Source organism: Globicephala melas, chromosome 10, assembly GCF_963455315.2.
Source record: "Globicephala melas chromosome 10, mGloMel1.2, whole genome shotgun sequence".
Taxonomy (NCBI): domain Eukaryota; kingdom Metazoa; phylum Chordata; class Mammalia; order Artiodactyla; family Delphinidae; genus Globicephala; species Globicephala melas.
In genome coordinates this window covers 62,462,564-62,475,708 of record NC_083323.1, presented here as the reverse complement: position 1 = coordinate 62,475,708, position 13,145 = coordinate 62,462,564, and the positions used below count along the sequence as shown (strand labels likewise).

Genomic DNA, 13,145 nt, shown 5'->3' with positions numbered 1-13,145 from the left:
GGCCCAGCCGCTCCGCGGCATGTGGGATCTTCCCGGACCGGGGCACGAACCCGTGTCCCCTGCATCGGCAGGCGGACGCCCAACCACTGCACCACCAGGGAAGCCCGTTTATATTAGTTTTTATATACAACAGAGTGTGTTTTTAGTATTATAAATATCAAGCACTACATAGTCACAGGTGCCCAGGGGAAAATAAGTAACTCTATACAGGTAATGCTTTCTGTGAAATATCACTGCCTAACCACCTTAACCAGAAAGCCTCAGAATTTAACAATCATTGGAGCAGAATCCTCATGTCCCAGATGAAAATGATGTCTCTCCAAACTGCCAAGTCCTGATGGCAGTATCTTCTGTTGGCCTTCTCCATCCCATTTTATCCCTGCTGTTGCTGCCTGGTTCATGTCTTCATCATCTTTTCCCTGGACTACTACATTACCTTTCTTTTCTTTTTTTTTTTTTAAAGGAACATTTATTTATTTATTTTTTGGCTGTATTGGGTCTTTGTTGCTGCACACGGGCTTTCTCTACTTGTGGTGAGCAGGGCTACTCTTCATTGCGGTGCACGGGCTTCTCACTGGGGTGTCTTCTCGCTGCGAAGCACAGGCTCTAGGTGCGCGGGCTTCAGTAGTTGTGGCTCATGGGCTCTAGAGCGCAGGCTCAGTAGTTGTGACACATGGGCTTAGTTGCTCCGCGGCATGTGGGATCTTCCTGGACCAGGGATCAAACCCGTGTCCCCTATGTTGGCAGGTGGATTCTTAACCATTGCACCACCAGGGAAGTCCTTGCATTACCTTTCTAATTGGTTCTTCCGCCTTCCAATCAAGGCTCTATGATACTGCCATTATCCCAAGTAAAACAAAAAAATTATCCCCAAATATAAATCTATGTTACTTGACTTCCCAGGTGCACAGTGGTTAAGAATCCGCCTGCCATTGCAGGGTTCAAGCCCTGGTCCGGGAAGATCCCACATGCCGTGGAACAACTAGGCCCATGCACCACAACTGCTGAGCCTGTGCTTTGGAGCCCGCGTGCCACAACTACTGAAGCCCACGTGCTTAGAGCCCGTGCTCCGCAAGAAGAGAAGCCACCGCAATGAGAAACCTGTGCACTGCAATGAAGAGTAGCCCCCACTCGACGCAACTAGAGAAAGCCCGCTCGTAGCAACAAAGACCCAATGCGGCCAAAAATAAATAAATAAATAAAATTTAAAAAAATCTATGTTACTCTCTTGTTCAAAATTCTTTAAGGATTCCTAATCACTCCTTGAATTAAATCTAAAGTGCTTAGTATGTCACAAAAGGCCAGTTCTAGATCTGGTCCCTTCCTACCCTCTCTGGGTATTCTCTTCCTCACCGCTTACCCTCCAGGAAAAGCAAACCACTGGGAGGTCCATGATATTGTAAATGAGTTCCCTCTACCTGGGTTACTCTTTTATCCTTCTATGTCTAACAGTGCCTGTTCCTTCAAGACTCAGCGTAAGCTAAGCAACAGTCCCTCTGCATCTGCCCTACCTCTCTTCCATAAATCTAAGTAGCCCTTTCTCTGTTCTCAAGGACCTGGCCACACTTCCATTACAATGCTTAACAAATTGTTGCGCATCCCTCTACTGGACTGGAATCTTAGTTTACTGAGGGCAGAGACCATGCTTTTATTTTTTTAATTAATTAATTTTTGGCTATGTTGGGTCTTTGTTGCTGCGTGTGGGCTTTCTCTAGTTGCTGCGAATGGGGGGTACTCTTGGCTGTGGTGCGCAGGCTTCTCATTGCAGTGGCTTCTCTTCTTGCTGAGCACAGGCTCTAGGTACGCGGGCTTCAGTAGTTGTGGCACGTGGGCTCAGTAGTTATGGCTCACGGGCTCTAGAGCTCAGGCTCAGTAGGTGTGGCGCACGAACTTAGTTGCTCCGCGGCACATGGGATCTTCCTGGACCAGGGCTCGAACCAGTGTCTTCTGCATTGGCAGGTGGATTCCTAACCACTGCGCTATCAGGGAAGTCCTATTTTTTATTTTTTAAATAGAAAAGTGGAAGGTACAGATTTATTTAATAAAAAAATGATTCCCGTAAATGACTACATTTGTATCTCTCAAATTTAGGGTAGATCTCTAATGAAAGTTCCAAATTCTAATTTTACGACTAGAAAAGTAACTGAAGAAAGCCACTTAGTAAGTATCAGAGGATGTTCCCAGACATAAAACACAGACAGTATGTCATGTTTATTCAGCTTGCCATGAGAGCCTTCAAGCAGATCCTATCATTGAAATCTCAGTTTATTTCCAGATAACTTAACGTGGAAAAGATGTGTGAAATCCAGTATGACAGGAGACAAGAGTAAAAAAGATTTAGCTCCCTTTTGAATTCAACATTAATAAATAATTATTAAACCTTTAAGTTCAATGGGCTAATCAACCAACAATAAAATTTAAGACAGTGAACTATCCCTTTTTCAAGTCCTCCCCACGCCCCCGCCCCCCAGCCCTCTCTCTCTCTCCTTGGAGATAGAAAATATGCCACTTCAGAAATCAGAGCCAAGGATTTGGTTTGCTTGTACCCTACCAAAAAGAATACAGTTTCTAGCAAATTCGATATATATTTAATGTACTGCATCTCCAGTCATCTTTGCTATTTACATTATTGGTTGAATCTATTTACAAAAAAAAAAAACTAAAAGAAGCTGTAGCAACTCTAACCTTGCCACATCATACTTGGGTCAGCTGCACCAACATCAGTCACATCCACATGACTCCTATGATGCAACACATTTTTGCTCTGGGAACAGCCTACCATTTGGAAATGAAGATTATCAGCCAAAGTGAAAAGATAAGTTTGGCAGAATACCCTCCATCCACATTTTTCTGTTTTTAAAACATTTCTCATTTGCAGATAGTTAAAGGAAATTCCAAAGATTTATTCCAAACGCTGCTGCACTGTAAAAAGATCATTATAAAAACTAAAATTTTCAGGGCTCAAAAAGGGAGAAAGCCTGGAAATACACTTTTTTTTTTTTTTTTTTAAACCAAAAGGGAATGGGTTCTGCAGTCTTAACACTGGAGCAATATTTCAAATATTTACATTCTGTCAAAGGTAAATTTCAAGCATAATTCCAAGAGTATGTGTTACATGTTGCAACCTGCTAGGAGTTTAGTTTTCTGTTTGTGCTTGAAGTTCCTACACTGGTGTTATTGAGAGCAAGACCATTTAGAACCAGAACACATGCCCTGCAAGGTTCTTTGGTTTTAGATGCATAAAATTTCCCATCTTCACTAGCTTTTTATTTAAATCTTTGGGTTAAATAGCCATTTCCCCCCACCCCAAAGAATTCATGAGGGTTCAATACTCTGAATTATTTTCTTTCAACTATTAAAAAAGTGAATCTGCATAGTCTTTTGGTCTTAGAGAAAAACAGAAAAACGTCTCTGGAAATCAAAGCTATACTGACACTGGTTCTGAGGAGGAATACAGCTCGGAGATTAGATGGCTTTTAATGAGCTCCCGGGTGAAGCACTATGCATTTCTTTTAATACCTTTCCACCTCCAAACTACTCAAATATAAAGAATGACAAGATCCCTGTATACCTGAAATGAACACAATACTGTAAAGCAACTATACTTCAAAAAAAAAAAAAAAAAAAACAACCCCAAGATCTCAAATTCATTTACTATTCATTTTTGATCCTCATTTTACAAGTGGTAATCTGAGGTTCAGGAAAAAGGTGGGGTTTCCTCCAATATTTCTCAAGGAAAGTAAAGGAGCACAAAAAGAAAAGAAAAGAAAAAAAAAAACCAAACACCAGGAATTCTGATACTGAAATACTCTTCTGTAACACATTTTTATTACATTTCAATCTTTTTTATTCAGATGCCTGAGGCAGCCTTAATCATCATAATCTGTTAAGAGAGAAAAGATAAGACACTTTAAGACTTTCTGGAATTTCCTAAGGCTTGGCCTCACCCCACCCCACAAGTCCTCCTTCCTGTCAGCTGACTGCAGCAACTCTCATTAGTGTGACCACCCCTTAAATATTTTCATTGAATCCATAAACCAAATGCATCAACATTTACCGGTAAGAAAATAATAGTCTGGGGCTTTTAGCCAGTAGTCTGTAGAATTTCTTTTCTCTGCAAAGTTTTCTTTAAGAAATAAAGTAATTTAGGTCCCAAATGTCAAGTAAAAAGCAGGATTTCCTGTCCTGTGTATGCTTATTTTCAGGAAAAATTCTCTTTAAAAGTTGATTCTCAACACTTTAATTTACTGAGAGCCATTTCCTTCAACCATTCAACTTTGACCTTCCTTCAGACTCTCTCATCCCTCCAAAGTCAAGCGTGGAGGAAGAATGACTTTTAGGGAAAAATGGGACTTTGCTGAACTATGCATGGAGATCATATGGTGTAGATAAAATCTGGCCTTAATTTCTCAAAATACTGAGAGAGAAACATTTCCTTCTCCAGGGACCCTCGCAGAAAAAATACAGCTCATTTAAGTACAAAATACACACAGAAGGAGCACTTATCTCCAGGCAGGGGGATTTCTCTCTCTCTCTCTCTCCATATATATGTGTGTGTGTATATATATATACACATACATATATGTATAAATAAATATATATATATATATTTTTTTTTTTTTGGTTGCCCTGCGCGGCTTGCGGGATCTCAGTTCCCCAACCAGATTGAACCCGCGCATGGCAGAGAAAACCCCCCGAATCCTAACCACTAGATCACCAGGGAACTCCCATATTTTGTATTTCTAAGTGTTCTATAAAAATTATGTATTACTCTTACAATTAGGAAGAAAAGAAAGGAAGGAGAGGTAATACTTCATATTTTTAAATTAATATAAATAGATAAGAATGATAAAACCAAATGCTGATGAGGAACTGCTGGGGAATTAAATATGCCCTTAGATTGTGCTAGCAGTGTTACAGAATTATGTCTTTTGACCACGGTAACATCATTCAGTAATATAGCCCCCCCATAACTAAAAATAAAATGTTTCTGCCAAGATGCTTAGAGCTTTTTTATTAGGCTGGAAGAGAATCTAATTACTGGGGAATGATTAAAAAGTATAATGGGGCTTCCCTGGTGGCGCGGTGGTTGAGAGTCAGCCTGCCGATGCAGGGGACGCGGGTTCGTGCCCCGGTCCGGGAAGATCCCACATGCCGCGGAGCGGCTGGGCTCGTGAGCCATGGCCGCTGAGCCTGCGCGTCCGCCGCGGCTGGAGAGGCCACGGTGGTGAGAGGCCCGTGTACCGCAAAAGAAAGAAAGTATAATGAAGTAACATATTGCCATAAAAGGATAACTACATGAACTAGGAAGATACAAAGGAAGGTCTATATAAAAAAGACCAAACCAAAGATAAAGCACACAAAACAGTGAGCACACAGTACCTAAAACCATGTAAAATATAGTTATGCAACGATAAGGATACCATTGTGCACAACTGATAAAGGTTACTCTTTTTTCCAGGCTTACTTGGCCTTTTCTGGTTTACTGTGTGTGTGTGTGTGTGTGTGTGTGTGTGTGTGTGTGTGTGTGTGTGATTGTTCAGATGACTAATTTATATAAGAAAAACAAACCTCCCAAACTCACAAGCTTCTAACTCAAGAGTTTCAGTACAAATCTCTTGCATTCCAGTGTATTCTCTTCATTGCCCTGATGTTTTTTACTCAGTGAAAAGACTATAAAACGTAGGAAGAGGACAGATAGAAAGCTAAAGTCTTTGAGAAGACAGCTGTTAATATGTTTTAATTCTTTCCTGGTTTCCTTAGATTTCAAAAATACATAAGGCCAGATGTTTTTATCTAATAAATAGCTATTATAATATCCATGAAGATAGTGCTTATGGTAGAAGGGGTACTACGCAATTTCAGTTCTTGTTCTGATATTAATTAGCCACATGACATCGGGCATATCAGTTAATTTCTCTGACGTCAGCTGTTTCCATCTGTAAAATAGGGATTTTAATATCCTGCGAACAATGAGCTGAATTAAATAACATTTTACAATCACTTATAGTTCTAGGATTTCTGTCAACGATCTTGATAGGGATTTCTCACTCATTGTAACTCCTTAATGAATTAGAAGGCTAAAGGAAATGACTAATCAATTTATCTGGATACACACCTATGTTGTTTAATCCAGGAGTGAGTCCAGTAGCAGAAAGAAAAGGTGATTTTGTGGGGCAAATGATGTCTTTCTGGCCCCTACGAACTCTAATGTAGCCAACCAATGCTTAGAGAATATTCCAGTCTCCTGATATTACTTTTCAACATATTTATTTTAATGGAACCGGATAGAAACCAGTAAGTAGTTAACTGGCATGAAAATAAGCAGAAAAGAGATGACTGGTCTCTAACTGACATATCAAAGACAGCCATTTAGGGCAACAAACAGAAAGATCACGATTCCCTGACTGGCATCTTTATATCTGGATCCATTATTGTCTTACCACAAAAGACCAAAGGTTTACTCAGAGTTACTAACTAGGTAAATAAAACTTAATTTATACGAGTAGGAGGTCTTTACAAGAAATGTACCGCTAACACAGAGGTCAAAATAACACTGAGAACTTAAGAGTTCATCAACAGATGAATGGATAAAAAAGATGTGGTATATATATATATATATATATATATGTATATATATATATATACATATATATATATAGGTTTAATCCTGACCCAAGCAAAAGACAATACTTTAAATAGGTGATGAAGGTAGAAATACACCTTCCAAATATTTGGTCTGTATTCTCCTTTCCAAGGATTTGTGTGAACCAGATAAGTTAGGAACCAAACAGAAAGAATTGAGACTTAAGGAGCCTGTCCCTACATTGTTTGGTGATTTGAATAACTGCATCAAGGCCTTTGAAGATTATGGATTCAAATGTCAACATGATGATAACTGAATATTGGTTATAACTGCTTGACCAGTTTTCTCATAAAAGAATGCCCGGAATAGTTACTCTGGCTACGTAAAACCCAGATCAACATACACATGGAGCTAGGGATGCTAAGCCACATGCAATGTATGTCACTGGGGGGTGGGAGGGGGGCTTCTTTTTCCTCGTAACTTATAGGTTACATTCATCCATCCACTGCTCATTTGCTCATAGGAATTAGAAGTATCATGTTCGACTAAAACATCTGACCAGAATAACCTATCTATTCACCAAAGGTAGAGGATAAGTGAGGAACAGCCTTTAATCAGTTCTCATTATTTATAAGTTATTTGAGTTCTAAGCTTCTTTTCTCCTTTTTACTAAATAAACACTATGAGCCAAGTCACTGTGCTGACCACTGGGAGATAAAAGCATCATTACTTTGAAAGAATTATAGACTGGGGAGTGTACAAATTCATACATGACTATTAAAGAAAGCATGATATAAGTGACCAAAGAGAAGTAAAAAGAAAATTCTACAGGAGGGTGAAGGTAATTTCATCTGGGAAAAAACTGAGGTAGGTCTCACAGTCTTCCTAGACCTTGAGGAGTAAGATTTCAAGAGGTAGAAATTAGGGGAAAGATATGACTGATTTAAAATGAGGAATAATCCAGGGTTTGAGTATAAGATTGGCTATGAGACTGGAAAGGTAGGTTGAGCTCAGACTGTAGAAGACCCAAATATTAAATATGGATTAATTCTGAGACATCCAAAGTTTCTGATCAAGGGAATAACGTAATTTACAACTACGCTTAGAAAAATAAATAGCAACAGTGTGGAGGATGGAAGGGAAGAAAAAAATGAGAGGCTAATAGGAAAGGTTGCAGCAATACCACAAGGCAAGATGTAATAAGGCTAAACCATAGAAGTAAATGTGGGACCTCTTGGAGAGAATGGCCCATACTTGAGAGATGTGTAGACTTATGTAGATGGCTTAGTAAGTGACTGACTGAGAAGAGGCAGGCACAGAGAAGAACTGATCCCAAGCTTTACAGACCAGGAGATGTGGTGAATGGTGATGCACTAAGGGACACCAGGGGTAGCGCGGGTTTTGGTTGGAAAGATAATGGATTTTTTAGCCTTCTTGAATTTGAGTGCTTAAGGGATATTCACAAAGAGATGTGTGATCCGGCAGGCAACCACAAAATTGGGGCTGAAGCTTGGGTTAAGAATTCAAGATTAGAATCTAGTTTTGGGATACGTCTCTTGGAGTCCTGGAAAGAGATGAGACTACACAGGGAGGGAGAAAAAAACAGGACTGCAGAGAAGAGGTCAGGAAGAAAAGTGGACAAGAACAGAAACCATCTCAGACAAAAGGGAGCAAGAGAGACTAAGAAAAGTAGAACTCAAGCCAATTAACTTGGCCTCCTGTAAATAACTCTGATAAAAAGATTTAGGAGATAAAAGATTTAGATCATGCATTTCCATTATCTATGTGCTCCCTGACCCTGCTCAGCTAGTTAGTTGAGATTTAGTCCAGTTCTTTAAAATTCTATTATGGAGACAAAGATTCACATGATTTGTACCTAATATATGCATTTGTCTCACAGAAGTACTAAATTTTTAGCTCTGAGGTAATCATTCTTACTTGTATACTCTTGCTCCGAAAAGGACTGCTAGTGTCTCCACCATATTTCTCAGAGCTTCCTTCCAAAGATCCAATTATGTAACTTCCTGATTAAAGCCTTATGCATATTAAAGCTGAAATTATGATAACAATAACCATAACCTAGTTTCAAACTGATTAGTTATTCATTAAACTAAGGTAGACAAAACTTTTTTTTAAACAGTTTTACTGAAATACTAGACAAACATTTTTAAAGTAATCTAGACTGTTTCCAACATGGGTAATGATGCTTATTTAGAAGCAGCTATAAAACCAAGGGCAGTTGTGTTTTACATTCCCTAAGCAGTCCATTAAACGACAAATGACTATTTAATCAGGAAGTTTAAAAAGTACCTCCACCCAAAAAAAAAGCCCAGGTCAATCTTAGAACCCCTCCATCTTCTTAGACCGTTAGCAATCAGGCTGAGTGCCAGTCTGAGCTGGTAGGACCTTTCTTTATATGAGAATTTTTTTCTCTGCTTTGACCAGCCACAAAGAGACAGGCTTATTCTGGCCCATCATTCACTAGACATTTACGAGAAAAAAGTCTCTCACCAGATCCTTACACATAATCAGCATTTTGTTTGCTGCAGTCCCAATCATTTCCTACCTTGGGCCAGTTTTGACATGTACCAGCCTTTTGCACTGAATCTACATTGTGTGTGCTGCCATGACATCAGCCATCCTGCCCCTAACAGGGTCTGAGAGGAGGAGACTTACAATGGTGCTTTGACTCACAACAAAGACCCTTCCTCTCTATTTAGGATTTCTGACATTTTTTCCCTCCATTTAAAATTCTTCTTCCCATTTAAATTTTTTAAAGTTTTTTTTTTTAATTTTTATTAAGACCATAAAGGGGAAAGAGGGAGTTGGCAGGCCTAGAGGACTCAAAATTGAGAGAGATGAGAGTTTAAGAAAAGTCATAAAATGCTTTGTGGTTACATCTCTTGCCAACTGGTTTCAGTGTTAAAACAGAGTAAAAACTCATGCAGAGAAAAGGGTTCTAGCTTTGCAAATCTTTAAAAATTCTTTCTATTGATACATCCTCAAACAGATGATCGCTGAACACTAAAGAATTTTTCCAGGTAGAAAAGTAACAGGCACCGCAAGATACAAGATGAGATGGCTACATCACACCAAACATAACTGAGGATTCTAGGATAAGTTATCTAATTTTTACCTCAGAAGAAATGCTTCATACCATTACTTCACAAATGTAGAAATTTGGGCCAATACTTAGCTGAAAAAAATCTGCTTTCCCATCTAAACGGAATCTAGAGTAAATGAGGGCTTTGCTCCCCATCAGATCTGTTTATTTCATTATAATGACTGTTGTAACAAACCAACCCCATGTACAAAGCCAGATATGCAGGAAAGTATGAGAAAACTGGAAAAATTTACCAGCTCTGCGGCCCCTGGATTGTGTTATAAGTCACCAGCATATGTAACTCATTTTCTAGTTAAGTAATTCCCTCTGGGGACCTGGTCTGCACTCCACATGAAGGATCAAGTTTCATTAGCAGTTGTAGGAAAATGCAACCCTCTGTATTTGCAAGTCAAAACTCCTGAAGGCTACGGCTAGTCTGGCTATCTTCATTGATTTTTCCTGGGATAGGATTTTAGCTGATAGAAAACATTTGTTGGAAGGCCCAGATGAGGAAGTTGAGAAGAGAAAGGATTCAGCTAGCAAGGAGACAACTAAACCTCAGTCTTAATGTTAAACTCTGGCCTTAACACTCAGCCTGCAGCTGTGTCCAGGCAGAGAGAGATTCAGCAGTAATTCCACCCCCCCAAAGCTACAAATGACAAAAGGCACAGGAAGACAAATTAAAAGGGCAAGCATACAAAAACACATAACCCAATCAGCATCAAACTCTTCATTTCTCGATATTGACCTGAATCCCAGTGTGCACTTGATTTCACATGAAATTGGGTCACACTCACAAATCTTAGCATCTCTGTAAATAATTCATTTGAGACTTTTTATTAACTACTCGTCTAACTTGAATCAAAAAACATACTGACCACATACCATTACACAAACCGTCTAGACTAGAAAAACAGCTTTGTTTAGCTACTTGAATTGGCTTTTTCAAGGTTTAAACCCACCCAGTCCTTACCTTGGTTTGAGTTGGTTCACCTTTCTCAAACATCATCTTAAGCCTGTTCAGCGGAACATTGTATTTCTCTATTTTGTTTGCAGCTTCTGCATTTTCACTTATTTCGGGTTTTCCTACTTCATGCCTGGATTCTCCCAGACAATTTTCCATTTTTTTACTTTCTGCTGATTGGTCTTTAAGATGCTCACTGTCCTCGATGCGGGGGTACGGATACTGAATAAGAGCTTCAGGAGGCGATTTGATTCTAGGTCTGGGGTGGACTCGTTCCTCTTGGTCAGCCTCGACCCCAGAGGCAGAGCTGTTTGCCACTTCAGCGGGAGGAGGGTCGCCTCTATGCCTGACCTCGGTGCTGCTGTTTCGCACGGAGTCTGGGAGAGAGTCTGCTCCCAGCACTGGGTTCTCCCACTTCTTCTTTAACACGGTCAGGTTCCCCCTTCTAAAGTGCTGGGGAAGATTTTCAGTGTTCTAGAAGAACAAAAAGTGAATGCCAGTTATAACTTGCCTGCTGAAACATTCAAACATGCTGTTCTTTGTAAAATGAAAGTTAAAACTCCAAGCTGCTCCCGGTCCACTGTCGTTTCAGACAGCTGTGAACAGTTACAGCCCTGCCACATGGAGAAAGCATCCACCGCAAGAGAGGGAGAGGGGAAGAGAGAAAAAGTCAGGAGCTAAAGCAGGAAGTGATAAAACAGGATAGCCTTATAAGGACAAAATGAGAAGAAAGGAGAGCTCAGATCTAATGATAGTTACATTGGAGACAAGGGATTTTTATCCAGAGATTAATGGGGAAAACAGAAAGAAAAAGCAAAATACCAGTTACTTTAAACCCTGTAAATATGCACTAATAAAAGTTCATCACTGAGATATGGGAACATATGTATATGTATAACTGATTGACTTTGTTATAAAGCAGAAACTAGCACACCATTGTAAAGCAATTATACCCCAATAAAGATGTTAAAAAAAAAAAAGTTCATCATTACGTGCCACAAAATCACATCCTGGCTGGGTTTTTTTCTTCTAAATGAGACAAAGATGCAGTATAGCTTAAACTACACAATACCAATAATTGTGGACAGTAGCATCAAGAATTGAAACTCTTTGTGGAAATTTAAAGCAGCCACCAGACTTTTACATGTATATATCATCATATCCGACATGATTTACATGAACAATCAAATTTTATTTTTTACATAAGAACCTAATCCTTTTTCCCCCCTGTACTTCTCTACATGTTTGTCCATGTATAAATCCTCAGTTTTCAGAAAATTCACTATTTTCCAGATCCTTTGGTTGAAAAATACCCAGGCTTCATATGAAACACTACTACCACCCCCTCTCTTGATGGAAGGACACACATTTACACATCTAAGACAGTTCTCTTTTGCGTGGGTCAAACTGGAATTAATTTGTACATATAAGACAGATTGAAAACAACCTGGAAAGTGTCAATGTTGTTCCGCAGTAATAGAGGAGACATGCTGGGTGAAGTAAAATTCAATGTCCCGGACTCTGAAAGCACTCCTAAATAAATTAAGCAGCAGCACCTTCCCAACAAATCACAAACTCCAGTACCTTCTTGCCCTCCATTCCTGCAGCCTGTGGCTCACCGGTCTTTCAACTAAGAAAGGACAAACCACCTAGGACTGAAAGACTCTGGGGTATTAAACAGGATTAGCAGCTATATTGGGAATTAAGTCTCTCACCCTATTACTCTTCTGAATACACTCTGAGAGCCACTTCATCAAGTAGGACCAAGGCATGGAAAAAAGAAAGTTACAGAAGAACAACTGCTTGATATTTGTGTTTAAATCTTAGCTGACAAGATGCTTCATTGGGGGAAGCATGTATGGACCAGAAATTTAAGCAGCAAGAAAAGTTTTCTTGTTGGAAAAGAGAAAATTTAAAAGCTGGTGCTACCTTAACTGCCAGAAGCACTCTTGGCTCTGTGCACCCTCCTGAGACACAATGGATGAGTCATCTGGGTCTCCAACTTCACCTGCTCTGCCCTGCCTAAACAGGAGCCTTGAGAATCAAAGTGGCATTTTGCCTTGGTAACTGGACACTACTTTTTTCAGAGACATATCATGTGATCGAAGTATATTTATTGACATGCAAAGATGCTCATAAGATACTTTTGAGTGAATAAAGCTAATTATAAGACATCATGGGGGGCTTTCCTGGTGGCGCAGTGGTTAAGAATCCACCTGCCAATGCAGGGGACACGGTTTCAATCCCTGGTCCTAGAAGATCCCACACGCAGTGGAGCAACTAAGCCCACGCACCGCAACTACTGAGCCTGCGTGCTATAACTACTGAAGCCAGCGTGCTATAACTACTGAAGCCAGCGCTCCTAGAGCCCATGCTCCGCAACAAGAGAAGCCACCACAACGAGAAGCCTGCGCACCGCAAAGAGTAGCCCCCACTAGCCTCAACCAGAAAAAGCCCGCACGCAGCAACGAAGACCCAACGCAGCCAAAAAT

General features: G+C 40.0%; 1 protein-coding gene across 3 annotated transcripts in view; it reads right to left on the bottom strand.

Moving 5' to 3' along the window:
* The window catches only part of LIMA1 (LIM domain and actin binding 1), an 83,445-nt gene that overhangs the window by 21,598 nt on the left and 48,702 nt on the right, over positions 1-13,145 (bottom strand). For all 3 annotated transcript variants that reach the window (XM_030835091.2, XM_030835094.2, XM_060305591.2), the window contains one exon: positions 10,663-11,127. In XM_030835091.2, the coding sequence (XP_030690951.1) occupies positions 10,663-11,127 (465 nt within the window). The remainder of the gene's footprint in view (positions 1-10,662; positions 11,128-13,145) is intronic.